Source organism: Leucopleurus acutus, assembly GCF_964270905.1.
Source record: "Leucopleurus acutus genome assembly, chromosome: 5".
Lineage (NCBI taxonomy): Eukaryota > Metazoa > Chordata > Mammalia > Artiodactyla > Delphinidae > Leucopleurus > Leucopleurus acutus.
Window position 1 is genome coordinate 120,388,851 of NC_139147.1, and position 27,538 is coordinate 120,416,388.

A 27,538-nucleotide genomic window follows, 5' to 3' on the forward strand; every position below is an offset into this window, starting at 1 on the left:
TGGAGTCAAATTTCTCAGTTCAAGTCTGGGTTCCACAATTTAATAGCTGTGTCACCTTGAGCAAGTTACTTGATCACACAGTGTTCAGTTTTCTCATCTGTAAAATGCAAATAGTACCTACCTTGTAGGATCAATGTGTGGATGAAATGAGTTAAAACATGTGAAGAAATAGATATAGAAAGTGAACATTACCTATTTTGATAATTACTATTAGCAGTCATAATCTCATTGAGAATTTACTATGTGTCAAAACCCAAATTTATATTACCTCAGATAATCCTTAAAACAGCTCTGTAGACTAACCATAATTCTTTTCCCTACCTCAGAAGGTTTTAGTAATGCCCTAAAATCACATAACTAGTAAGTGGTAGAAACTGGATTTAAATGCAGGTGTGTCTGAAATATTCTCTCATAGAGAAATTTTTCATAAGAGAATTTGAAATATCCACATTCTCATTGTCATTAAAATTTCGAATATCTGATTTCTAGTCTTTTTAGTCATGCTCACAACCCTAGAACATTTTTCAAGAAACTAATTTAAATATGTGTGAATATCTAAGCAACAGTCTATCGGTCTGAGAGTCAGTGGTTTCTAAGGACTCTTACAGTCACTTTCAGTGATTCTACGTGGTCCAGTTCACCAGTTTTTGTGTTTCCTCCACTAGGATTTAGAAAAATCAGTTAATTAAATACAATTTAAAAGCTATAGGGTGCCAAATGATGACCAAAACAGATAATTCGCATTCCATGGGTTTGGTAAACATAATCTCATGAAAAGAATGGCTTTCTTTGCAAGATCAAAATGTAACCATTTCAAGATTCATTTTCAACTATGTGTTGAAGTTACAGGCGCCCTAAACCTAACAGTGATTCTCTACCTGGTGTGGAAGTGTCCTGACACCACCAGTAGTAGAGACTCACCCATTGTAAAGTAACTGGTTGACTGAGTGCCCTGTGAGTGGCCAGTATCCTTCTCATCACAGTGACAGACTTGAAACTTGAACCCTTTTCAGACACCCTAGCAGACAAAACAGTAAAACTGAAAAGCAATCCATTTACAGATGTCAACCCAGCCACTATATTTGTGGGTATGATTTGCTATGCCATATTTCACAGGTAATTTTTTATATCCTTGAGATTTGTTTCCACTGAAGTACACTATAAAATGTTCTTTTACCTTTTGCCAGGTGAATAAACTGTGATATTTGGTACAGTGTACTGAGGACTAGCATGGCTACAAATAGGCAGAATAGTGGTAATTTGTGCCTCATGCTTATTCAAGAAGCCCATTAGAATGTCAGCTATGTTGATGTTTGAAGATCATATTTTTCTCTTCAACAGGTTAATTATGTATGGCTTTGTGAAGGCCATGGTATATGCTGACCAGCTGAAAAATGGAGACTTCCATTTCACTGACTGTTTGTTTTTTGGTTCACTGATGTCTGCTACAGATCCAGGTAATTGCCCAAATGATATGTTGCCTTCTTTCTAAGAGTCAAACATTTAAATTGAAGTTTTCTCTAATGACCATCACCCGAGTCTACATAATAATATTCCTTATTCCTTTTCACTTGCAGTTGACATATCTGTTAGTGATTACAAAAAAAAAGAAAAGAAACAGGTGAATATTCTAACACCTCTCAAAAAATAGTTCTGAAAGCAATTTCAGTAATGGGAAAGCCTCTTTAAAATTCATTACTGTTTATTTCTGTAGAATATGTAGCCATTTTGAGCTGTGGTCCTTAATTTCTCTCTATTTAACTTTCTTCTTTCAAAAATGCTCTATTGGGGCTTCCCTGGTGGTGCAGTGGTTGAGAGTCCGCCTGCCAATGCAGGAGACACGGGTTTGCGCCCAGGTCTGGGAAGATCCCACATGCCGCAGAGCGGCTGGGTCCGTGAGCCATGGCCACTGAGCCTGTGCGTCTGGAGCCTGGTGCTCCGCAATGGGAGAGGCCACAACAGTGAGAGGCGCACGTACTGCAAAAAAAAAAAAAAAAAAAAAAAAATGCTCAATTGAATTAAATGGTAAAAAATAATTTTTAAAATTGTTTACTATGTAACGTTTTAAACATATTAAACATAGGGAGAATAATAAAAAGAACTGTCATATACCCTGAAAATTAGCAAATTATGATGATTATCAAATATGGCCAATGTTTTTATGTATACCCTTCTATACTCCTTCTCACTATGACTGAATTATGTAAAAGCAAATCCTAGACAGCATATCATTTTATTTGTAAATGTTTTGAAAAATGACCATTGTCATAATGAAACCTAAAAATATTAATAATCTTTTTTAATATTATCAGAGAGCTAGCCTCTGTTCAAATAGCCCCAATTGTCTTTTTGTCATTATCATTATTAGTGTGTGTAGTAGTTTGTACAAATTAGGACCCAAATAAGGGCTACACATTACAATTGGTGGATATGACTATTGAGTTTCTTTTAATCTATATGTTCCCCTTCCATCTTCTATTTTTCTTGTCACTTATTTGTTGGAAAAAAAGGCAAATTGTCTCATGGTTGAATTAAATATGGTTGCTTAAAATGTTCCTCTAGCTTCTGTATTTCTTGTAAACTGATGGTTAAATCTAGAGGTTCAGTCAGATCAGCGTTCATCTTTTTTGGCAAGATTACTTGCTTGGGGCTTCCCTGGTGGCGCAGTGGTTGAGAGTCCGCCTGCCGATGCAGGGGACGCGGGTTTGTGCCCCGGTCCGGGAAGATCCCACATGCCGCGGGGCGGCTGGGCCCGTGAGCCATGGCCGCTGAGCCTGCGTGTCCGGAGCCTGTGCTCCGCAACGGGAGAGGCCACAACAGTGAGAGGCCCATGTACCGCAAAAAAAAAAAAAAAAAAAAAAAAAAAAAGAGATTACTTGCTTGCTATGAATCTCTATAGCATCACATCAGGAAGCACATACTGTTTAGTGACTCACCTGTCAGCCTGATCCATCACACTACTGAATTGCTACTCTGGCAAAGACCACCAGAACACACCTGTAGTTGAACAAGATGTGTTTATTACATGTTGTAATGAAGAGAATGCTCACCAGAGGAACCATGGGACATCTCAGAGAGTGTTAGAAAGGACTTGTTATAGGACTTGGGCTTATGCTTGGTGATTTTAGGGAAGGCTTAAGGAATTGGGGCTTTGCTCTGGATTAGATGCTGTCAGAAAGCATGAGTGATTGGGCATTTTAGTAAGTCTTACCCGGCAGGAGGAAAGACTGAATAGAGCCTAAGGCTACAATTTGTAAAGAAGCCGCGCCACTTATAATAGCCAAGATAGGGATGTTGTGGTTTGGACAGTGTTCATTTTTTGTGTTTAGATGTGATTACACAGTAGGCTTGTTTTTGCCTTGATCCATCATGGTCCCAGAGTAAACCTGTCTGATGTTTTCTGTGAAATTGTTTACATTCAACAAGAGAACAATAAAGCCCAGCTGATAGTACCAGGCCAGCTCCCGGATACTAGGGGCTGCTCTTCTCTTTCTTAGAATGGCCCTCTGACCAGCAGTATTGGCACCATGTGGTAGCTTGTTTTAAATGCAGAATCTCAGGCTCAAATCCAGAACTCCTGAATCAGGTTCTAGAATTTAATATCCTCAAGTGGTTTATATGCACAGTAAAGTTTGAGAAGCTCTTAATGTTAGACTTCCCCATTTTAGCTAATGGCTTTAGTACCTGTTGATGGTTATGCTTAGTCTAGAATTTGTTAGGGGTTACAAACTAGTGGTATGCTAATTCTGTCCTGCATTTTGCATGTATTAGCTGGTACTCTCCTGAAAGAAGCAGTTTTCCAGATCAACTTTTTGAGTACCCTGTGATAATTATTTGAACAAAAAATCAGGATAAATTATTTATTCTTTTTGTTTACTTACTAATGTTCTAATTTTCAAAATAATGAGTTGTTTATCATCTCCCACATATGATCAGGGAGGTGGTTTGGGGCTTTTTTAAAGTATCATATCAACACATGGATTTAAACATAATTGATATGTTTCAATCTACTATTGTAATTATACTTTTTGAACAAAATATTCCATCTTTGACAACTGGGAGCCTCTTCAAGTTTCTCCTATATCCTTTTGCCACAAACCCAATAGTCTCTTGTAGATTTCTTGTTTTGGAGCAGGACTAGATGTTCCAACCTTATTTTGTATGTTTCCTGTACCCTGACTGAGAACCAGACATTTCTCTAAGAAGACTTGGTTCTTTCTAAGTGGGAAATTTATTTAGAGAACAAAATGTGGACACTGGGTGTTTTCATTACTATTGTATTGGTCATTGTTTCTACATATTTTTATTTGTTTTGAAGGAGAAATAATACCACAAATTCATATTAATATTGTTACTTCCAATTTAGGATTATAGAAATTTAACTTAACTGCCTTGAAATTATTTTGCATTTAAATTTTTCTTCTGCCTACTTTTCTTCTTTCTATTACATTAATATAATTTCTTACTTCCTTTAAATGTATATTTTCAAATTTACAGTGCACATATTATTACTAAAAATATGATTATTGAAAACTGCTTAGATTACATTGTGGTTCTTTTTAACCTTTGTGTATATGCCACTAGGATGAACAGTTAAAAATTACTCTGTTTTAAGAGCTCTTGAAATAATCCTCTGTGTGGGTAAGCCACAAGTCAATTATACAATAATGTTCACTTGTTTCATTTTGCTTTTAATTGTTGTTTTAAACTTAGATTAAATATCTACAGAATTCCAAAATGAAAACCATAGGACAAAAGAAGAGAAATCTAACTTCTAGACCTGTCCTCTCTATCCTAATTTTTCAACCATTTTGGTTGGTTTTTAGTTTATGCTTCTATTTTTATTTTTTTAACATCTTTATTAGAGTAAAATTGCTTTACAATGTTGTGTTAGTTTCTGCTGTATAACAAAGTTAATCAGCTATACGTATACATATATCCCCATACCCCTTCCCTCTTGCGTCTGACTCCCACCCTCCCTATCCCACCCCTCTAGGTGGTCACAAAGCACCAAGCTGACCGCCCTGTGCTATGCGGCTGCTTCCCACTAGCTATCTATTTTACATTTGGTAGTGTATATATGTCCATGCCACTCTCTCACCTCACCCCAGCTTATCTTTCCTCTCCCCATGTCCTCAAGTCCATTCTCTACGTCTGCATCTTTATTCCTGTCCTGCCCCTAGGTTCATCAGAACCATTTTTTTTTTTTTAGATTCCATATATATGTGTTAGCATATGGTATTTGTTTTTCTCTTTCTGATTTAATTCACTTTGTATGACAGACTCTAGGTCCATCCACCTCACTACAAATAACTCAATTTCGCTTCTTTGTATGGCTGAGTAATATTCTATTGTATATACGTGCCACATCTTCTTTATCCATTCACCTGTCGATAGACACTTAGGTTGCTTCCACGTCCTGGCTATTGTAAATAGTGCTGCCGTGAACATTGTGGTACATGTCTCTTTTTGAATTATGGTTTTCTCAGGGTATATGCCTAGCAGTGGGATTGCTGGGTCATATGGTAGTTCTATTTTTAATTTTTTTTTTCTTTGCGGTATGCGGGCCCTCTCACTGTTGTGGCCTCTCCCGTTGCAGAGCACAGGCTCCGGACGCGCAGGCTCAGTGGCCATGGCTCAAGGGCCCAGCCGCTCCGCGGCATGTGGGATCTTCCCAGACCGGGGCACGAACCCGTGTCCCCTGCATCGGCAGACGGACTTTCAACCACTGCGCCACCAGGGAAGCCCTATTTTTAATTTTTTAAGGAACCTCCATACTCTTCTCCATAGTAGCTGTATCAATTGACATTCCCACCAATAGTGCAAAAGGGTTCCCTTTTCTCCACACCCTCTCCAGTATTTATTGTTTGTAGATTTTTTGATGATGGCCATTCTTACTGGTGTGAGGTGATACCTCGTTGTAGTTTTGATTTTCATTTCTCTAATGATTGGTGATGTTGAGCATCTTTTCATGTGTTTATTGGCAACCTGTATATCTTCTTCGGAGAAAAATCTATTTAGGTCTTCTGCCTATTTTAGATTGGGTTGTTTGTTTTTATGATATTGAGCTGCGTGAGCTGCTTGTATATTTTGGAGATTAATCCTTTGTCAGTTGCTTTGTTTGCAAATATTTTCTCCCATTCTGCGGGTTGTCTTTTTGTCTTGTTTATGGTTTCCTTTGCTGTGCAAAAGCTTTGAAGTTTCATTAGGTCCCATTGGTTTATTTTTGTTTTTATTTCCATTTCTCTAGGAGGTGGGTCAAAAAGGATCCGGCTATGGTTTATGTCATAGAGTGTTCTGCCTATGTTTTTCTCTAAGAGTTTGACAGTGTCTGGCCTTACATTTGGTATGCTTCTATTTTTAACTCTAAGCAAACAAACATGAACACGCTCGACTATATACTACAGCACACATGGTTCATCACCGTGCTCTTCTTTAATTAACAGTATTTTGAAGAGTAATCCATAGCAACATATTAAGAGTTTTCTCATTTTCTTTTATAGCTGCAGAGTATTTCATAGTTTATTCAACCAGTTGCCTGTTAATGGACATTTGGGTTTTTTGTCTTTTGCAATTATGAATGATGTTACAGTTAATAACTTTAAAATTAATAGCTTTCCACATTTTGCTCCTGTTTCTTTGGGATAGATTTGTAGAAACAGGTTAAAAGGTATTTGTGATTTCCTAGATGCCAGTTTCCTCCCCATAAAGTTTGTACCATTTTGCCTTCACACCAGCAATGTATGACAGTATCTGTTCTGTACAGCCTTGCCAATGCAGAATTCTGTTACAGTTTTGGGTTTTTGCCCATACAATAAGTGAGGATTTGTATCTCTCTGTGGCTTGACTTAATATTTCTCTTAATATGAGTAATATATGTTTAGGGAACATATGCATTTTTTTTTCTGAAAAGCAGATGTTTATAAGATGCCCTTTTCCAGTAGGGTTGTTGATCTTTTATGTTTCATGCTTCTGAAGTCCTTAATATACTAGGGATATTAACCCTTTGTCTGTAATATAAGTTACAAATATATTTTGCACATTTTTGTCTGTCTTATTTTGCTTATGGGATGGGGGAGGAAAAAGCAGTTTTTAATGTATGATGTTGACCTGCTCTCTGGAAGAGGATGAAATGAAAGTATGTCTCAGATTTAGAACCCGTGGTGTCGATTAGAAGATCAGAGTCCCAGAGTGGTGTACAGGGAGAGACCGTTCCATCTCCAGGCCTAGAGAAGACCTGGCCACTAAATCATTGCTGGAACATTTCATGCTACCATCCCCCAAACCCAGGGAAAGGCAGAAGTCCCTTGGCATCCATGGAAATGGGGCCTCAAGTAAATTATTTTCAATCCATCAGTGATTTCTAGTTAGTTCAGGTTATTCTCTTCTGCCATATATGGATACTTTGCTTTTCACGGTCAGGTCCCATTTTAGGTCACCTGTGCACAAATCTGCATTTTGAAAAGCATTGCATCCATTGTTTCTTGGTCCCAATGCTAATGGCCAAGTTGTTGTATTTTATGGAGTGATTCAGCCAGCTCCAAGTGTGTGGTGTTCAAGCTTTTCTCCTTCTGTGACTAGTGATATTCCTGAGGTTATGTTTACATGACACAGAAAAACTGATTGAAATAGAAAAAAAATAATCTAGCTCAGTAAGATGGTTATTTATCTACATTGTATCAAACAACTGAGCTGACTGCATTTTTTGAAATGCAGAATTGACTCACAGCCATAACGAGAATCCTGGGAACCAAGTCCACTTTCCAAGTCTGGCACAGACCAGCTGTGCAACTTTGGGCACCACTTAGCCTCTCTAGATTTTATGGGTTACTGAAAGTGGAAGATATGTGATCTCATCTTTTCCAACCCCTTCATTTTACAGATGAAGAAACTGACTTTTCATCTGTAAAATGAAAAGTTTCGACTAGAGCCCTTTCCAGCTCTAACATTTGGTGCTTATTTCTGTGAGACTGTTTTTTGGTTTTTTGTTTTTAATTTTATTTTAAAACAAGTTTTTGTTTCAAAGTAGTTAAAAGTGAACCCAAAGCCCTCCACCCAGACATTTGGGGGTTCTTACACCAACTCAGCAAATGTTAGAGAAGGTCTCACATAGCAGAGACCCACACGTGAACAGGAATACTTAAGCACCCTTTTCTTCTGGGAGCTAATTGTTATATTAAAACACACTGAACCTACTCTCTGCTAAATTGGTGCAATTTAAGATCTTCAACAACCTTGAAACACCTAGTTAATCTTACCCTACAATTATTCATTTATTGCCTAAATTATTGTGACTCACTAATTTATGAAAGAGAACCTGTGCTCTCCAGGTCTGATTTTTCATGGCCTTCTTTAAATTAATTCTCTCCCATTTAGCCTTAGCTAAATCTCAGCGAGGTATTATTAACTATTCATATTTTTCTTTTACAGTTACATATTTAGACTTAAATCTAATTCTTCCTGCACGTTTCAGACTCTCTTCAGCCAGTTTTCAGTTTACCTCCAGTTAGGGTGATTTAGATATTATTTGATTGATTTAGTTTCCTCCTTTCCTCACTGATGAAGATCTTGCTGCTGATGTAAACGTCATCAGCATCCCTTAACAGAAAGAGTGGATAGCTAAAGGCAGAGCCCCCAAAGAGACCATGTATGATAAACTGCAGGGTATGGGAAGAGAGAAGTACTTGCAGGGCTTGATCGATAAACACACATCTTCAGGTGTGTTTAGACAAGGAAAAATAGGAGGATGGGGGAGGGGAGAGAAACAATCAACAAAATGGTAATAGAGTAAGAGACCCAACGACTGGAAATAGATGCTATAGTTAATATCCCTCTTTTTACAAATGGCCAAAGCCCATTAGGAGTCTCTCCGACTTCATACTATCCTCCTATCACTTTCATCACTGACTTGGGTCCCAGTTTGGTATATTTAGATTATCCAAGATAACGATTTTTATTATTAAGACTGAAATATCCCTTTATATGGAGTGAGTGACATAGAGAGGTCCTTAAGGTATGTAAAGATACTTGGGAATCCCACTATACCCATGTGCTATTCCTTAAACACACCAGTCTTTTTTTTATTATTATTATTCAAGTATAGTCAATTTACAATACTAGTTTCAGGTGTACACCATCGTGATTCAATATTTTAATATACTCCATTTAAAGTTATTACAAAATAATAGTTATAGTTCCCTGTGCTGTACAATATATCCTTGTTTCTTATTTATTTTATACATATTAGTTTGTATCTCTTAATACCATACCCCTATCTTGCCCCTCCCCCTTTTCTCCCCACTGGTAAACACTAGCTTGTTCTCTATATCTGAGTCTGTTTCTGTTTTTTTATATACGTTCATCTGTTTTATTTTTTAGAGTCTACATATAAGTGATAACATAGTGTATTTGTCTTTCTCTGTCTGACATTTCACTAAGCATGATACCCTCTAGGTCCATCCACATTGTTGCAAATGGCAGAATTTTATTCTTTTTTTATGGCCAAGCAATATTCCATTGTGTATATATACCACATCTTTATCCATTTGTATGTTGATGGACACTTATGTTGCTTCCATATCTTGGCTATTGTAAATAATGCTGCTATGAACATCGGAGTACGTGTATCTTTCGGAATTAGCGTTTTCATTTTCTTTGGATATGTACCCAGCAGTGGGATTGCTGGATCATGTGATGGTTCTATTTTTAGTTTTGGGGGGATCCTCCGTACTGTTTTCCATAGTGGCTGCAACAATTTACAATCCCACCGGCAGTGTACTAGAGTTCGCTTTTCACCACATCCTTGCCAACATTTGTTATTTGTAGAATTTTTGATGATAGTCATTTTGACAGGTGTGAGGTGATATCTTATTGTGGTTTTGACTTACACTTCTCTGGTGATTAGCAACATTGAGCATTTTTTCTTGTGCCTATCGGCCACCTGTACATCTTCTTTGAAAAAATGTCTATTCAGGTCTTCTGCCCATTTTTTAATTGGTTGATTGTTTTTAGATGCTCAGTTGTATGAATTGTTTATACATTTTGGATATTAACCCCTTATTGGCCATATCATTTGCAAATATTTTCTCCCATTCAGTAGGTTGTCTGTTAATTTTGTCAATGTTTACCTTTGCTGTGCAAAAGCTTTTAAGTTTAATTAGGTCCCATTTTTTTATTTTTGCTTTTATTTGTTTTGCCTTAGAAGACAGATACAAAAAAATATTGCTAAGAATTATGTCAAAGAGTGTTCTGCTTATATTCTTTTCTAGAAGTTTCCTGCTTTCCAGTCTTATATGTAGTTCTTTAATTCATTTTGAGTTTATTTTTGTATATGGTGTGAGGAAATGTTTAATCTCATTGCTTTACATGCAGCTGTTCAGTTTTCCCAGAACCACTTACTGAAGAGACTGTCTTTTCTCCACTGTATACTCTTGCCTCCTTTGTCGTAGATTGATTGACCGTAAGTGTATGGGTTTATTTCTGGACTCTCTATTCTGTTCCATTGATCTATGTTTCTGTTTTTGTGCCAGTACCATGCTGTTTTGATTACTGTCGCTTTGTATAGTCTGAAAGCTGGAGTGTGATACCTCCAGCTTTGCTCTTTTTTCTCAAGATTGCTTTGGCAATTCTGGGTCTTTGTGGCTCCATATAAACTTTAGGATTATTTGTTCTAGTTCTGTGAAAAATGTCATGGGTATTTTAATAGGGATTGCATTAAATCTGTAGATTGCTTTAAGTAGTATGGATATTTTAACAATATTAATTCTTCTAATCCTCTAAGAACATGAGATATCTTTCCATTTACTTGTGTCATTTTCAGATTCCTTCATCAGTGTTTTAAAGTTTTCAGAGTATGGGTTTTTCACCTCCTTGGTTTAATTTATTCCTAGGTATTTTATTCTTTTTGATGTGATTTTAAACAGGAGTGTTTTCTTGCTTTCTCTTTCTGATAGTTCATTATTAGTGTATAGAAAAGCAACAGATTTCTGTATATTAATCTTGTATCCTACAACTTTACTGAATTCATGTATTAGTTCTAATAATACATGAAGACTGTTTGGAGACTTTAGGATTTTCTGTATAGAGTATCATGTCATCTGCAAATAGTGACAGTTTTATTTCTTCCCTTCCAATTTGGATGCCTTTTATTTATTTTTCTTGTCTGGTTGCTGTGGCTAGGACTTCCAATACTGTGTTAAATAGAAGTGGTGAGGGTAGGCATCCTAGTCTTATTCCTGATTTTAAAGGAAAGGCTTTAAGCTTTTCACCGCTGAGTATGTTGTTAGCTGGAACACACCAGTCTTGCTGCTGCCTCCAGGCATTTGCATTTGTTGTTTCTCCATCCTCACCTTCTTCAGGTCTTTTCTCAAATGTCACCTCAATCAGACCTTCCCTAACCATCCTATCAAAAATCACACCCTTCTTCCCCCCAACACAGTTCGCCCCAAATCACTGTGCTTCCCATCCTTTTTCCTTGACTTACATTCTTGTACAGCACTAATCACTATTGATCTACTATTTATTTTATTTCCTTATTGTTCCTTAGTTCTTTGTCCCTCTGAAAGAGGAGCTTTTTTTTTTCTATTTTTTCTGGGGTTTTTTCCTGTCTTTTCACTCTTATATTTCTCGTATCTAAAACAGTAGGTTTTCAATAAATGCTTGTTAAATTAATGAATTAATAAATTTGTGGAAGAAACTGCTAGAGCAAAGTGTGGAGCTTGAAAGGGTATCTATTCTCAAATGTGAAATGTGAAGCAGCTGAATATCCCGGCTCACCCTTGGAGATAAGGAGTCTCATGGCCCCAGGAGGGACAGTGACTCAAGATGAAGGTGGAACTCCTTGCACATAGCTGAACTTCCAGCACAAGCTGAGTGCAAATATTAGTTTCTGTCCTCCAAAAAAAAAGATAATATTCAGCTAAAACAAAAATAAATGTGTCTTTCTTTTTGTTCAACCATGCGGCCAATATTTCTTTCCCCCTTTTCATCGGTGGTCAGTAGCTTAACACTTTCCAGAGAGCACCAAGCCATAGACTGTAGACTTGCAGAAGCAGTTATAACAGTGTGGGGTTTTTTTTCAGGTTGAAAGATGTCCAAAATAGGAGGTTCCTTTAGGAAAAGGAAGAACTCAGCACAATACATTAAATATTAATCACCCAGAAGATGACAGAAACTCATCCTGGTATTTACAGGACTGACATTTCTTCCAAGGTCTCAAGGAAGCCATTCATTCAGGAAAATGCACAGTGGGCTGTGCATTTTCTCACTTCATCAATTTCCCTGTTTCCTATTTGGATTAAAATGTCTTCATGTTATGTGATGCAGCTACTTTGAGACTCAAATACAGCTGTGCTATTTTGAACTCCAGAAGTATTAGTCCAGTATTTAAAACTAGAAAATAATTCTTACTTTGTAGACTTGTCCTATTTTGTCTCAAGAAAATTAATCCAGGTTGTCCTTAGGCAACCTCAAATAGGGCTTACTTGAGCGTTGCTCTGTCCAATGTGATGGCTATGAGCCACACGTACCTATTGAAGTGTAGCTAGTCAAAATTGATGGGCTGTATGTATCAAATACACCCTAGATTTCAAAGACATAATGTGAAAAAAAGTAAAATATCTCACTGATAATTTTTATACTGACTACATTTTGAAATAATAATATTAATTGAATATTGAGTTAAATAATATATACACTACCAAACGTAAAATAGATAGCTAGTGGGAAGCAGCCACATAGCACAGGGAGATCAGCTCCGTGCTTTGTGACCACCTAGAGGGGTGGGATAGGAAGGGTGGGAGGGAGGGAGATGCAAGAGGGAAGAGGTATGCAGACATATGTATATGTATAACTGATTCACTTCGTTATAAAGCAGAAACTAACACACCATTGTAAAGCAATTATACTCCAATAAAGGTGTTAAAAAAATAAAATAAAATAAAAATAAATAAGAGGGCTTCCCTGGTGGCGCAGTGGTTGAGAGTCCGCCTGCCGATGCAGGGGACACGGGTTCGTGCCCCGGTCCGGGAAGATCCCACATGCCGTGGAGCGGCTGGGCCCGTGAGCTATGGCCACTGAGCCTGCGCGTCCGGAGCCTGTGCTCCGCAACGGGAGAGGCCACAACAGTGAGAGGCCCGCGTAGCTAAAAAAACCAAAAAACAAAAAATCTGTACATTTATATTTGCAGATTATAGATAAGGAAATTCTTCTTAACAAGGAATGGAAACCTGGAATCTACAAATAAAGAATAGACATACTTGACTATATAAAATTGTTTTAAAACAATTTTTAAATTGTTAGGGAAAAAACATTTAAATATAGAGAACAGAGTATTATTTTCTCTAATATACAAAGATACTTAAAAAGGACAATCTGGCAATAAATAACAGAAAAATGGACAAAGACAATAAGGAGACAATTCATTGAAGTGCAAATCCTCTTGGGCCTCAAATGTGAAAAGTTATTCAAACTCATCAGAAACCATAGAAATGTAAAATAAAGTAACAGCATATCATTTTACCCCTAGCAGTTTGGCAACAACTGTTAACACCAAGTAACAGTCATTGCTGTCAGGGAGGCAGGGAAAAGTGGACTCTTACACATTTCTAGTGGAAATTTAAATCATCAACAGACTTTTGGAAATCAATTTTGCAACAGCTATTAGAATTTAAAATACATAGCCCCTTCTCCCAGCCATCTGACTCCTGGGAAGTTATCCCACACAAGTAGAAAGAGTGGTTCTTAAGGATATATGGGCAGGGATGTTTATTGCAACATCTTTTTAAGTGGAGGGGAAAAGAAAAAAGAAGCAAAGTGAATCCTATCCATAAGGGAATTGTTGGATAGGTTGCAGGACATCTACACGATGTCATGTAGCCATTAAAAAAGAAAATTAGTGCTCTTCCAGCTGACTTGAAGGCTTTCCAGGAGGCACTGTTGACTATGTAAAGCAAAATGCAGAACAGTATATATATGATTCAAATTTTTTAAAAACAACAATCATTCCCATGTATTCATGTATATAAATGTATTTATATACATAATGTACATACATAAATACATGGGAATGCCTGTATTTGTATTTACATATACATATATATGTATAAAGCAGGACTCATGGGGTATAACTGTAGAAACTGCTTTTTTTCTCCCATTGCTCTTTTAAAAGTATTCTTTTAAAAGACTACTCCTTTCCCCCGTGGATGAAAACTTTTGGTCTTTAAGTTGCAATCAGAGTCTCAATTCAGCAATGAATATGTCCAATATCATGTAATATTGCATGTTTTCAATTTAATTTAAGACTTTGCCCCATATCTCCCAGCCCGTTGAAGGTAGGTTGGTTGGGGTCTTCTTTCTCACATGCCTCATCTACCCCTTGCTAGATGCAGTTCCTGACTCCTACAAGATGGAGGCAGAGATGAAGTAAGGAAATTTTTTATTTGATTAACAGTAAGCCACCATTAGAGCAGCTGGACAGCCACATCCCATTAGATTTCTCAGGCGAGAGTCAACCAATATTCCACTGTGTTCCCCAACTCCAGGGGTCACATCTTAAGCTGTCTGACAGTCTAGGCAAAGATCCTTTTCATAGGCTTGAGATGAGGGAGTGTGAGATTCACAATTCACAAGTAGCGGAACACCATTCACAAATCTTAACTTGCTAGGCTAGAGTCTAGAGACCCTTTCACATTCTTAAGGTAGGTGAGAGGTTTAAAGGAATCATGTAACTGGTTTTTGGATAAGTACTTTAAAATTGTGCATCTCACTGTGGAAAATGTTATTTTTTTCTTTTCTCCTCAGTTTAAACTTCTGATTTAATCTGTTACAAATGTGTGTGTATGTGATTAATATAAAGAGAATTTTCGTATGAAGAGACATTGGTGGGACATGTACTTATTGTAAAGTTAGGTTACTTTGGAAGGAAAAGAAGAGATGGGGAAAAGGGAGACATGTCAAAAAGGAAAAGAAAAAAAAAGACTATTAAAACAAAGCAAACAAAAAGTGTATAAATATAATGTGACATTTACATATTTATGCATTTATATGGAAGCACATCTATGTATGCAAAAAGAAAACTTCAAAATTTCATAGAAATGGGAAAATTGATGAATTTTTTAATGTGTTATTAAACCACTATAAAGTGTAATTAGAACATCTTAAAAGAAAATCTTCAAACTCGATATGATATTATGCATACTATGGAGTAAAAAAAAAAATTCAACGACTTTGCATATTACATGTAAGTCACACATCTTTGACTTGATCTGGCAGCCAAAGTGTGCTAAGGATCCCACGTGCTTGATGAAGCCCTGGACCCTGAGTGTTGGCTTTCATAAGGAGACTACTGGCTCACGTTAATTGAATTTACAATATTCACTCTGGCATTATCCTGTCTGGAGCCCAAATTAAATGCATGGATAATTCATTTCTTGAAATTAGAAGCCAAGAGGAATATAGATACAAAGCCTAAGTCTCTGCTTTGCTAATACTGAGCCCAACCATCTTCTTGACAAGTGCTGTAGCACCATGTTATTTTTGTAACTGGGCATTGGGAGATCTAAGGTCTAGTTCAGTTCCTGCTACTAACTCACAGGGCAAATTCGGGTGGCCACTTAACCTTTCTAGGCTTAGTTTCCTCATATATTCCTAGAGGAATTAGATGATTGCTGAGGTCACTCACTTCCTGTTCTCCATTAGTGATTCTCCAACTTGAGCGTATGTAAATCTCATTTGGAGAGTTTGTTAAAATGCAGATTACTGGGCTCTGCATCCAGAGATTCTGATTCAGTAAGTCCAGGTGGAGTCCAGTACTTCAATTCTGACGAATGTCCAACTGACGCTAATGATGCTAGTCCAGAAAGAAGCCTGATGAATATAAGAACTGATGAGTGAAATATTTGCAATCCTGAGTAAACATGGTGAATCATAGAGAGTGAAGTAGGCTCAGTACTGATGTTTTTAGGTTGAGGTAAATATCGGTTTACGCACTTATAGGATATGTATGTAATTTCAAGGGTGGCAAAAATGAACTTTTTAGGATAATTGTAGTAAAGATAAATTCTCACCACCATATGTGTTCCCTCCTCAGAGAATGTGAACTATAAATGTCCTAGTTCCCAGGAGATTGCAGAAGTATAGAAAATCTCGGAGACTTCCACCTCTGGGAGGTGGTGACCTCCCTCCTGAGACACACCTGACTGTCTCCTGGCAGGGCAGCTTCCGTTGCCCAGCTTTCCCAGCATGTGCTACCTAAAATCACAGCTAGGTGTCACTCTAATTCTGGGGCTAGCTGGTCTCAAGTGGAAAGCTAGAGTGAGCCAGGGCACTGGGGAATACATTACCAACTCCTATGTTTGTGGGTTAAAGCATTTAAGAGATCGCCTAGGAAATTCTCCACATAAAAGGCTCACAGTTAGGGATGGATCATAAACTTTCAATCCCAAGAGGAATTGCCACTAAAAATAAAATAGGTGTGTGATGGTGTAGGAGAGTTACCTAAAAATGAGGTCAGGACAGGGCCTTGCAGTGGCCAAATTATCCTGGATATTGAAAGTATATGTTCATTAAGGCAAGATTAGTGTCATGGGTGAATGGAAAGCCACATTTTAGTGATTTAACTTCTCTGAACTTCATTTTCCATGTCCTTAAAATAGATACTGTAAAAACAAAACATCAAGTACCTTCAATTTCTTCACAGAATTCTTGTGAGATCAAAAGAAATGTTGTTATTTGTAAATTGCTAGGTATTATTATTAAACAAATTTTTACTCACAATGAGTTGTTCTAAGTCACTTTATTGACTTTTTAGATGACACTGCCAAAACATTTGTTTATAATTGAACATGAAATTGCCAAGTATCCACTCTTTTCTTCAGTAACCATGAGGAAACAGTTGTTGGCTCATGATATTTCATTACTTCCCCATCCGCTTTCAAGGTAAATCCCAAATGTAAAAGGATTAAAAAGAAACAACAATTAAATTGTATATATCTTTGTGTGGATTCTCTACTTTTTGTAGCATCCAGTGCACATTATTTATTTGTTTATTTTTATTGAAGTAGAGTTGATTTACCGTGTTTTGGTAATTACTGCTGTACAGCAAAGGGATTCAGTTATACATATATATACATTCTTTTTTGATACTGCTTTCCATTATGGTTTATCACAGGATATTGAGTATAGTTCTCTGTGCTACACAGTAGGACCTTATTGTTCATCCATTCTATAAGTAAAAGCTTACATCTGCTAACCCCAGCCTTCCACTCCATCCCTCCCCCAAACCTCTCCTCCTTGGCAACCACCAGTCTGTTCTCTCTGTTTGTGATTCTGTTTCTGTTTCATAGATAGGTTCATTTGTGTCATATTTTAGACTCCACATATAAGTGATATCATATGGTATTTGTCTTTCTCTTTCTGACATACTTCACTTAGTATAATAATCTCTAGTTGCATCCATGTTGCTGCAAATGGCATTATTTTGTTCTTTTTATGGCTGAGTAATATTCCATCATATATATGTACCACATCTTCTTTATCCATTCATCTGTTGATGGACATTTAGGTTGTTTCCATGTCTTGGCTACTGTGAATAGTGCTGCTGTGAACATAGGGGTGCAAGTATCTTTTTGGATTATGGTTTTGTCTGGATATATGCCCAGGATTGTGATTGCTGGATCATATGGTAATTCTGTTTTTAGTTTTCTGAGGAACCTCCTGTTTTCCACAGTGGCTGCACCAACTTACGTTCCCACCAACAGTGTAGGAGGGTTCCCTTTTCTTCACACCCTCTCCAGCATTTATAGTTTGTAGACTTTTTGATGATGGTGATTCTGACTGGTATGAAGTGGTACCTCATTGTAGTTTGGATTTGCATTTCTCTAATAATTAGTGATGCTGAGCCTTTCATGTGCTTATTGGTCATCTGTATTTCTTCTTAGGAGAAATGTCTGTTTAGGTTTTCTGCCCATTTTGGGATTGGATTGTTTGTTTTTTTATTGTTGAGTTGTATGAGCTGTTTGTATATTTTGGAAATTAAGCCCTTGTCGGCCCCATCATTTGCAAATATTTTCTCCCATTCTGTAGATTGTCTTTTCATTTTGTGGATGGTTTCCCAGTGTATGTTATTTAAATATTTAAAATTCAGAGTAGTTTCCCTGTGCTTCCAGATGCTGCTCCTGGAGTCATATCAGGCATTGCAAAATGTAGTAGAAAGGCTTGAATACCAGCCTCTGTTTTGGATTATATAGATCATGGAGTAATTAAGAATGAGTGCTCTAGCCTTTTATCCCCTCCTCACCCCATTCTAATACTACCACAAATTATAAAGCCAAATTCAGATCTGTGTTTGGGTTGGTACTTCACTGCTCTTTCAAACGAGTTCCACTTCTCTAATTAAAGGCTCCTTTTCTTCATAATTTGACTGCCAGTCCACACCTTGAGTCACTGACTGTAGCTTATCCCACGTAATGTGTGTCTACAATCACCACTGACCAAAGCCACCCTCTGAGTACATGGGCACAAAATATGACTTCTCATCCTACAGGGTGCCCAAGGGTAGGGTTTTACCTGTAACAAATTCTCCAGCTTGGCAAAATGATTATTATTGTCTCCTCAGCATAATCAGATGGAAGCACTGGACAAATGAACAGCATTGAGTTTTCATCTTTTCTATTATTAACACTTTGAGGAAATAAGAGTCTTCAAAAATGAAAGGTGGTTTTATATACCATACTTGCAAGTCACTATTGTCATTTAACATTTAAGTTGTAAGGGGAAAAATGCCACCTTTATCCTTTAAAGTTTGCTGCAGTGTAACTATTCCAGAGGCACATGAACTATCTTACCTTTGATCGTGTTGATAATCCGAAGAAGACCCTTTCTATTTGGGGTTACTATGGTTACGGCTGCACGGGTGATGTGTGAGCTACACTGCTGTTTTGATAAAAATAGGTATTAACTACCAATCATAGTGCTTCTCATTTCACAGTAGTTCTTGCAGAAGAACAGCATATCTTTTTAACAAAGGAGGAAAAGAAAGAAAAAAAGGCTTTCCAAAGCACGAAGGAACATCTGCATAAATAATGGTGATTGGTCATGTGTATAAAAATATTTTTAATTAAATTCTTTTTAATTAAACAAGGCATTTTGCTGAATCCTTATTTGCACCAAGCTTAGCCTTGAGGAAGACGGCTGATTAATAGACCCAAGAATCTATAATTAAAAGCAGAACTGTTATTTTTGGAGAAAAGCCTCTCTGGTAAGGGTGACTTAATTGGACTGTCTCTCATAGTTTTTCATTTGTCATTGAACTCTCTGGTTAGAATTTTGATTTTTTTAAATTAATTTATTAATTAATTTTTGGCTGCATTGGGTCTTCATTGCTGTGCGTGGGCTTTAGTTGCAGCGAACAGGGGCTACTCTTCGTTGCGGTGCGTGGGCTTCTCATTGCAGTGGCTTCTCTTGTGCAGCATGGGCTCTAGGTGCACAGGCTTCAGTAGTTGTGGCACGCAGGCTCAATAGCTGTGGGCGCAGGCTCAGTAGTTGTGGCTCGCAGGCTCTGGAGCACAGGCTCAATAGTTGTGGCACACAGGATCCCACAGCATGTGGGATCCTCCTGGACCAGGGCTCGAACCCACGTCCCCTGCATTTGCAGGGGGATTCTTAACCACTGCACCACCAGGGAAGCCCTGATTTTTTGTTTTTTTAATATTGGAGGAATGATTATTAACATTGTCGGGCTTCCCTGGTGGCGCAGTGGTTGAGAGTCCGCCTGCCGATGCAGGGGACACGGGTTCGTGCCCTGGTCTGGGAAGATCCCACATGCCGCGGAGCGGCTGGGCCTGTGAGCCATGGCCGCTGAGCCTGCGTGTCCGGAGCCTGTGCTCCGCAACGGGAGAGGCCACAACAGTGAGAGGCCCGCGTACCGCAAAAAAAAGCTATAATACAAACAAAAGAAATGAATGAAGACCACAATTAAATATTGAAAAACAATAGTGAAGAGAGTGTGTGATCAAAGGGACCTAAAAAAACAGAACTAAACAATGAAAAGTCTTCTGTTTATGACAATGTTTGCTCAGCGGCAATTCTACACAGAAATTCAAGAGAAAACTGAATAACTTTCTATCTGCAGACAAAAAAAATAAGATGTAACTTACAAAGCAGTCTCTTCAGCACCAGGACTGGCTTTGAGAACAAAGACAACATTCATTTAATATCTCTTAAGCAGCATAGGAAGAGATTGAGATGGTTTTATTCCCATATTCCAAAAAAAAAAAAAAGCTCACATACAGTATAAGGTTATGTCCCTAAATCATTTGCCTAGTTATCTATAGAGAAACTTGGGTGACTCTACTTCTATTGTGTAATATTTGGTAGAGAAGTACTGTATTAGTATTGCTGTGGAAGAAGGCAAGCAGTGAGGGATCATTCGGAGTCTTTTCATACGTTTTCATTGAATTCCAGGTAGAAAAAAATTAAACCTCCGAGGAAGTCAGAGGATATTAGACCAGCGTACTTCCCATAGAAGGTAGCAGGCTTCTAGAGACTGCAGACAGACCAGCCATTTTTACAAGGCAATCTGTGCTTCAAACCCGTACACAGTGTCATTTAATAGTATTCGGTTGCATTTTTTTGTGTCCAATTCCATGTTAAACACACTGGGATAGCATCAGTTTAAAAGTCTCTACATAAACCCAGGTCTATAAAACACCATCATATAAACCCAGATTCTATTCTTGAGCTAATTTATCCAGAAATAAAAAGAACAGGTTGAATTTATATTATGTATCTCTTTCAGTGAACTGAAATAGCTTCCACTCGCAGTATTTCAATTACTTTCATGTAGTTTTCTTGGGTAGAGAGGATCCATTTCTTAGATGAAATAATTGAGGCACAGAAAAATGTTGGGTTTTTCTTAAGATTTTATAGTAAGTCAATGAAAGATTGACACAAAAGCCAGGACTTCTATTTTCTTAGATGATTAGACTATGTTTTCTGTAAGACACTAACATCTGTATGATCAAAATGTATTATTGACTTCAGCTAACGTGCAGCCAGCTCTAAAATCAGTAATGTCCTTATTCTAACCATCAACGCGTCTGTTAAGTCAAAATTTAGAACCCAAAGCCACCAATTGGTAGCAAACGAAAACCTCCATCTGAATTTTTCTACCCGGAGAGTATACCATTTAGTGATAACAACAATTAACTAAGTGTGTACACATATATCATATAATTTGATCATCACCACAGCCAGTCAGTTATCTCCATTTTAAGAAACTTAAGATTATAAATACTTAAGTGGTTTATTTAAGTCTACAAGGGTCATAAGTGGCAGAGATGGGAGACAAAGGGTATCCAACATTCTTTGTCCTACACCACTGTTATTTCTCAAAATATTATAGAACAGTGATGTGCCCATTAGGCTTAGCACAAAATGAAACCTAATAGTCAAGTTCTCACTTTATTGTTGGTTTCATTTAACAAACATTTATTTGGCACCTGCTGTGCACTAGGTATTATAGGAGTGACTGAGGGAGGGAGTGAGAAGCAAAATACTGATCCTGCCCTCAGGAAACTCCAGTCTAAAGGGGGATATAAATATGACAACTGGCAGTAAGTTTAAAAGATAAGACAGAGGTAGTCAGGCAGCTATGTGAGCTCGGAGGAAGGGCCCCATGAACTCTTGTATCACTCTGGTGGGAAGAGGGTCCTGGGAAGGCATAGGACCTCCTTCAAGACAGTATTTTGCTTGATTGAAGAAGACAACATGTCAGTTGGAGGAACCACAAACCATGTTTCTCTCCTATAAGAGGTGGCCGTATGAGTAGGTTTTTTTAAAAAAATTCCCATTCAGGCCACAGATGGCATGACCTGCTCAATACTAGCAAGATCTTCCTAGGCTCAGACTCCCTTTGGGGGTGTCCTGGCTTGATAATTCTGGGGGCCAGGGTCAAATCGAGAGCACACACTCTTGCTCTCTCCTCACTTATGCAGAAGAGTCAAGCTCATGATCATTTGTCTTTGACACTATTATGCACCTGTTGCTCTGCAACCCCTGATCTCAGTTCCCACCCAGGCTCCATCGGCATAATTAGGAAAATATGCACTCTCCACACCCAGAGTCTACAGTTTGGAGTTTAGGTCTGAGAGCCATAGAATTTTAGTTTTGGAAGGACCTTAAAGACAAGCTCTCTCAATCTCTTTTTTAGACAGGGACCTTGAGACTCAGAAAGAGAAAGTAAATGTACTTTGGGTAGGAGTAGGTGTTCTTTCCAAATGCAGAAATTCAAGGGGTAATTTGTGAGAAATGGAAGGAGGCAGAGAAGAGTTTTCATCACTTCTCTGCTTGATAATATCTATTTACCTCTCTTGAAGGCATTTTTGAGTATCAAAGGGGAAACACACAAGTAGAAGGTGTCATTCCATTTTATAATGGACAAACCTTCTGATGGTTTTGATGACATGAATAATAGCATTAATGGTAACCACCATTTACTGAAATACAATATGCCAGACACTTTACATAAATTATCCCACTTAATCATTCTCCAAAAACCTACGAGGGAGGGAATATTTTTATCTCCCTTTTGCCAATGAAGCTTACTGAAAGCTTAGTGAGGTTAAGTAACTGGCTCAAGATCACCAAGTTCATTTGCATTGCAGCTGGGATCCGAACAGAGGTTGGTTTGACGTCAGAGTCAAGTTCCCAACCATGATGTCTACCTCAGAACAGAGTTGTGAATAGCAAGGTCTTGGCGCAAAGGTCTTGCTTCAGCAATTGGAAGCCTAGTTATGGAAAGTCAGCTCCACAGAACAGAATTAGAGAAGATAGTGGGTGACAACCAACTATATAAATGCCCGGGATATTGAGAGTGGATAAAGCAAGACTCCAGGTGTTCTGAGGATGGGATTTCAAGAATACACTGAAAAAACCATTTGAAGCAATTCAACAGCTCCGTGGACAGCTGGGAAACAGCTGTGGCTGACAGACCTCTCTGGCTCGCTGCTTTGGGGAACAGAATGGCTCTGCTTAAACGAAAGCAGTTCATTCTCAGCAGTGCTCAAAGACAGACCTGCAGAACAGAAGTTTTGAAAGTCAGTGTCCAGCCCACACTTTCCAATTATGTGTTAAAGAAGATATTGCGTATGGGGGGAAATTGGATTCAGAAATTTCTTGGAGTGTTTCCTTGAACAAGAGCACCCTCTGGCTCCCTTTAGGGTTTGGCTTGGCTGACTGAGGTCAAAACCATGGGGCAATGAGGCAACTACTGAGTCACACTGAAGGCAGCACTCACTCTCAGAGTCACGTAAATGCAGCGTCAGCACTTGCACAACCTGAAAGTGAGCACCTCCTGAAGGGTGAGATGCCTAAGGAGCCAGGAGAGCACCCCAAGTAGCAGCCTGGGTGGAGTCCCCTTGCTCTACAAAGCCTCTCAGAGGCCCCTGGGGTTAGGATTCCTTGAAAAGTGGTTTCCCTCCTTCTAGAACACAGCCAAGAAAGGACAGGGACTGACCTTTTACCTGGGTACTATAAAAAAAACACATTGTAGTGTTCAATGTATTATTTTGAACTGAAACAAAAACAGCTTTTTATAACAAGTGCTATCAGGTCAGTGAGTGGGCAAAGAAGTCATTGACCACAATGGGAGGACACAAGAGAGGCAGGAGCCGGTCTGATCTTCAAGGAGTTAGCCACATGGCACATGACCTTCAAGTTTCATTCATTTGTTCACTCATTAGGTCAACAGAATTAACTGCCTGCTGCTTGCCAAAACGATCAAAGGCATCAACAAATATATAGATGAATAACCGATACCAGTGATGACCAACTTTTTATCCAAGGGGACCAATTTAAAGAAAAGTAAAAATGCTTGCAGGCTGTTTTTTGGGAGGTGCTTTTGTTTGTTTGTTTTTTAATACTGCTTTCACATAAGAAAAAGCATTTACCTGCACCTGAACTTCTGCCTGCTTATATTATTTTCCAATCCAGAAAGGATTACTGTAGAGGACTAAAATTTCAGAGATGACAAAGCTAGTTCACACTGCAGTATCTGATGTAATATAGCACCTCTGGAACTGGTTTCTTTTTCTTTCCTTGACTGACCTTGTAAACCACTGAACTGCAAAGTGTGGCTTGTCTCTTGAAATTATATCCTATAATGCCAGAGATTTTTCCATTGTAAATAAGATAAGTCACATTTTTTAACACAAACAAAGTGTTTCTGGGTAGGTGATGATGCCATTCCTTGAGATTGGTAGTTCAAGGGCAAGAGCAGCCGATTGACAAAGGCTGGTTGGGGGATAGGGAATCTATAGCACTTCCATACCCAGTGCCAGGCACACAGTGATGCTTAACAAGTTTTTGTTCCAGTAGAAGAACTCCAGGTGGAGTTGTCTTGGCAGTGGCTAGATACGGGAGTCTGCAGCTGAGGGAGAGGAAGAGATGGGCTGGAGATTGAGATCACTTAGTGTGGATGAGATTGCTCAGGGAGAGCTGGTCGAGCGAGAAGGGAACCGAGGAGGACTTCCTGGGCAGCATCTGCTTGAGTTTACACAGGAGAGAGAGAAAAAGGTTTGAGTTTACACAGGAGAGAGAGAAAAAGAGACAAGACGGGTTGAAGGGAAATTAGGTGAAGCTTGTATCCCCAGCACAAAGGAGAGCACTTGGAAAGACAAGAAGTGTCCACAGTGTCATGTCACATAGAGGGCTCAACAGTCTGGAAGCCCAGGGTGGAAGTTCTGAGAGAAAGGGAGGAGGTGAGGGGTCCTCACATATGGCATCCTGGGCCGTGGGAAGAGACTCCGGGTTCCATGCTGTATCTCCTTATTAAGTTTGGCCAGTTTTTAAGATGGTTTTTACATTTCTTATTCTAAAAATAGTGCATGCTTATTGTAAAAAACTTATAAAATACAAAACAAAGTTCAAAGAAGAAAAATAAAAATTATCCTGAGAGCTGCTTTAGGACTTTTGGCTTGCTCACTTTAGACTTGGCTTACCCAGTTGTGTTAACTTTCCACCCTGGTTTGGAAGTCATCATTCCCACTGCAGCACCAATTGTTCACAGTGTAGGTCATATAAAATAAACACTGGAAAATAAAGTGATCTGATGAGCTATAAAGTAATACATTCTGAGTAAACGAGTGATCTGTTGTGTGTGATGATCGTACCAAGGGTGACTCGCATGGTTAATTAATTAGCACAGAGGGCCCCATACGCACAAATATTTTCAAACCCACAGCCTTCTCATCGGTCCAGGTTTTCCCTTGCTAAGCATGAGCTAAAAGATTTGTCTAAGTGACTTCTTTTCTACCCATGGTGGGGTAGGGGCCGGGAGGACTGAAGGGCCGTTCTAGCTACATCCCCACTCAGTAACTCATATATTGAAAAATCAAATGCCTGGAAGTTTAGCCATTTTGTAGTTCCTATGGTGAGAGGGTAGCAGAGTGTATTCGTTTGCTAGGGCTGCTATAACAAATTACCAGAAATGTTGCAGCTTAAGACAACACAAATTTATTATTTTATAGTTCTATAGGTCAGTAGTCCAGGTTGGCTCAACTGGGGTCTCTACTCCAGGTTTCACAAGGGCAAAATCAAGGTGTTGGCTAGTTGGGCTCTTACAGGGAAGCTCTAGGAAGAATCCTCTCCCAGGGTCCTTCTGTTTGTTGGTAGAATCCAGTTCCTTGCAGTTATAGGACTGAGGTTCCTGTTTCCTTGGTGGCTGAAAGCTGGGAATACCTTGGCTTCTAGAGATCTCCCTCTGGCCCTTGCAAGTGAGTCCCTACATCTCGGAGTTAGCAATGGAGTGTTCAATCCTTCGCACCCTTGGAATCTTCCTGACTCCCTCTTTTTTTCAGTCTCTCTTCTGCCTTGCCTTCAACTGCATCTCTGACCAGGCAAAGAAATTTCTCTGCTTTTAAGAGCCTGTGTGATTAGGTTGGACCCACCTGAATAATCCAACATAATCTGCCCATTTTAAGGGAACCTTAATTACATCTGCAAAGTCCCTTTTGCCATGTAAGGTTATATATGCACAGGTTCCAGGGGTTAGTGCATGGACATCTTTGGTGGGGGGAGGGCAGGCATTATCCAGGCTACCTCACAGAGTGATGACATGAATGATTGGACACGTGGTATGATCCCTCTCCTCCTGTCCCTTTTCCCCTCTCTCTCACATAGGCCCAGTGTGGACTCATCACAATATTACTCTTGTTCACCCTTAGCAGCTTGTCTAAACTGCTTAGAAAGCAGGAATATGCACCCTCTACTTTGAAACCTTTCTGTAATGGCCCTCAGGGTCTTGAGCCACAGATTGGGCAATGATGGTATAAGATACCTGCTTTTTTCATATCTTTTTGTAGCAAGAGAAAAATTTATTCGTGAAACCCACTTATCTTAGGATCATGACTAACACTACCATCTTTTTTCCTACAATTGTTACTTTTCATGGGTCACAGTGATATTTTTACCTTCCATTGATGACCCATCCAAGCTCTGTCTGCTTTATGGCTCCACTGAGCTTTTCTCTGAATCTATTTCATGATTTGTAGGCAAACCCTTGCCTACTGTGTTCATTTTTAAAATGGCAAAATGCTTGTTGTAATCCTGATTGGAGAACGCTTGTTGATGACAGGGTGAGTCATCTTCACTCAGATATTGAGCATACTGCAGAGATTCCCCATTAAACTGCACCATGGCTCATTAAACCCCATTGGTGAGAAAACTGGGCCTTATTTTAAATGTTTCTGTCCCGTGCTAATGTTAAGTTTAGAATATTTCTGTTGCAGGTACCTTTGGGAAAAATTTTTAAAGCACCAGCTAAAGTGCCAACAGATTTCAGCCCGTAAGTTCCCAAATATGGAATCTGGGAAACATCCCCCCAACCCCTGTATTTATTCTCAGGTTTCTCCCTTCCTAATCTTTCAATATCTTTTTTTTCTTAATACCAAACCTTGTGATCTTCTGATTACCTTTTTATATTCTCAGTAACTGCTAAGGACTGTACTCCTGGTTTTAAAGCAAAAGAGGAAGTAGATTCTTCTGGAATAACATTCAGCCATGTTTGAAGTCAAGGAAAGGATGTATGATTGTCAGTGTTTTTATTATTCATATATTGAAGAAATAATCTCTGTCCACAAAGCACTTACATTCCAAAAACGGACTTAAACAAACAGAAACACTCATGACAGAACTGTGATTCCAGAAATGTGCCAGTGGAATTAATATGAAAAGAATAATTTTCCTCATGTGGGCGTTTTAGAAATCCTCTACCTATATGCCAGCTAGTTATAGTGTGGCAAAAGATACTAAGATCTAGGGTGGCTTTCTCAACAGGAATCCAAGAGAGCTAAATTCTACAGAAAATGATTTGAGCAACTATTTTCTCATTTCTCTCAAAGATGATGCTTAGCCAGTATCATTCTGAGTGCAGAGGATGTAAATTAATTCATTACATACAACAAATGTCTTTGGACAATGGTTCTCAAACTTTTTGGTGTCACAACCACTTTACAATTCTTCAAAATTAGGAAAGACCTCAAGG

General features: G+C 38.6%; 1 protein-coding gene across 2 annotated transcripts in view; it reads left to right on the forward strand.

Moving 5' to 3' along the window:
* Positions 1-27,538, forward strand: part of SLC9A9 (solute carrier family 9 member A9) — a gene marked incomplete at both ends in the record, with an annotated part of 539,820 nt that overhangs the window by 152,980 nt on the left and 359,302 nt on the right. For both annotated transcript variants that reach the window (XM_082840556.1, XM_082840557.1), the window contains one exon: positions 1,342-1,457. In XM_082840556.1, the coding sequence (XP_082696682.1) occupies positions 1,342-1,457 (116 nt within the window). The remainder of the gene's footprint in view (positions 1-1,341; positions 1,458-27,538) is intronic.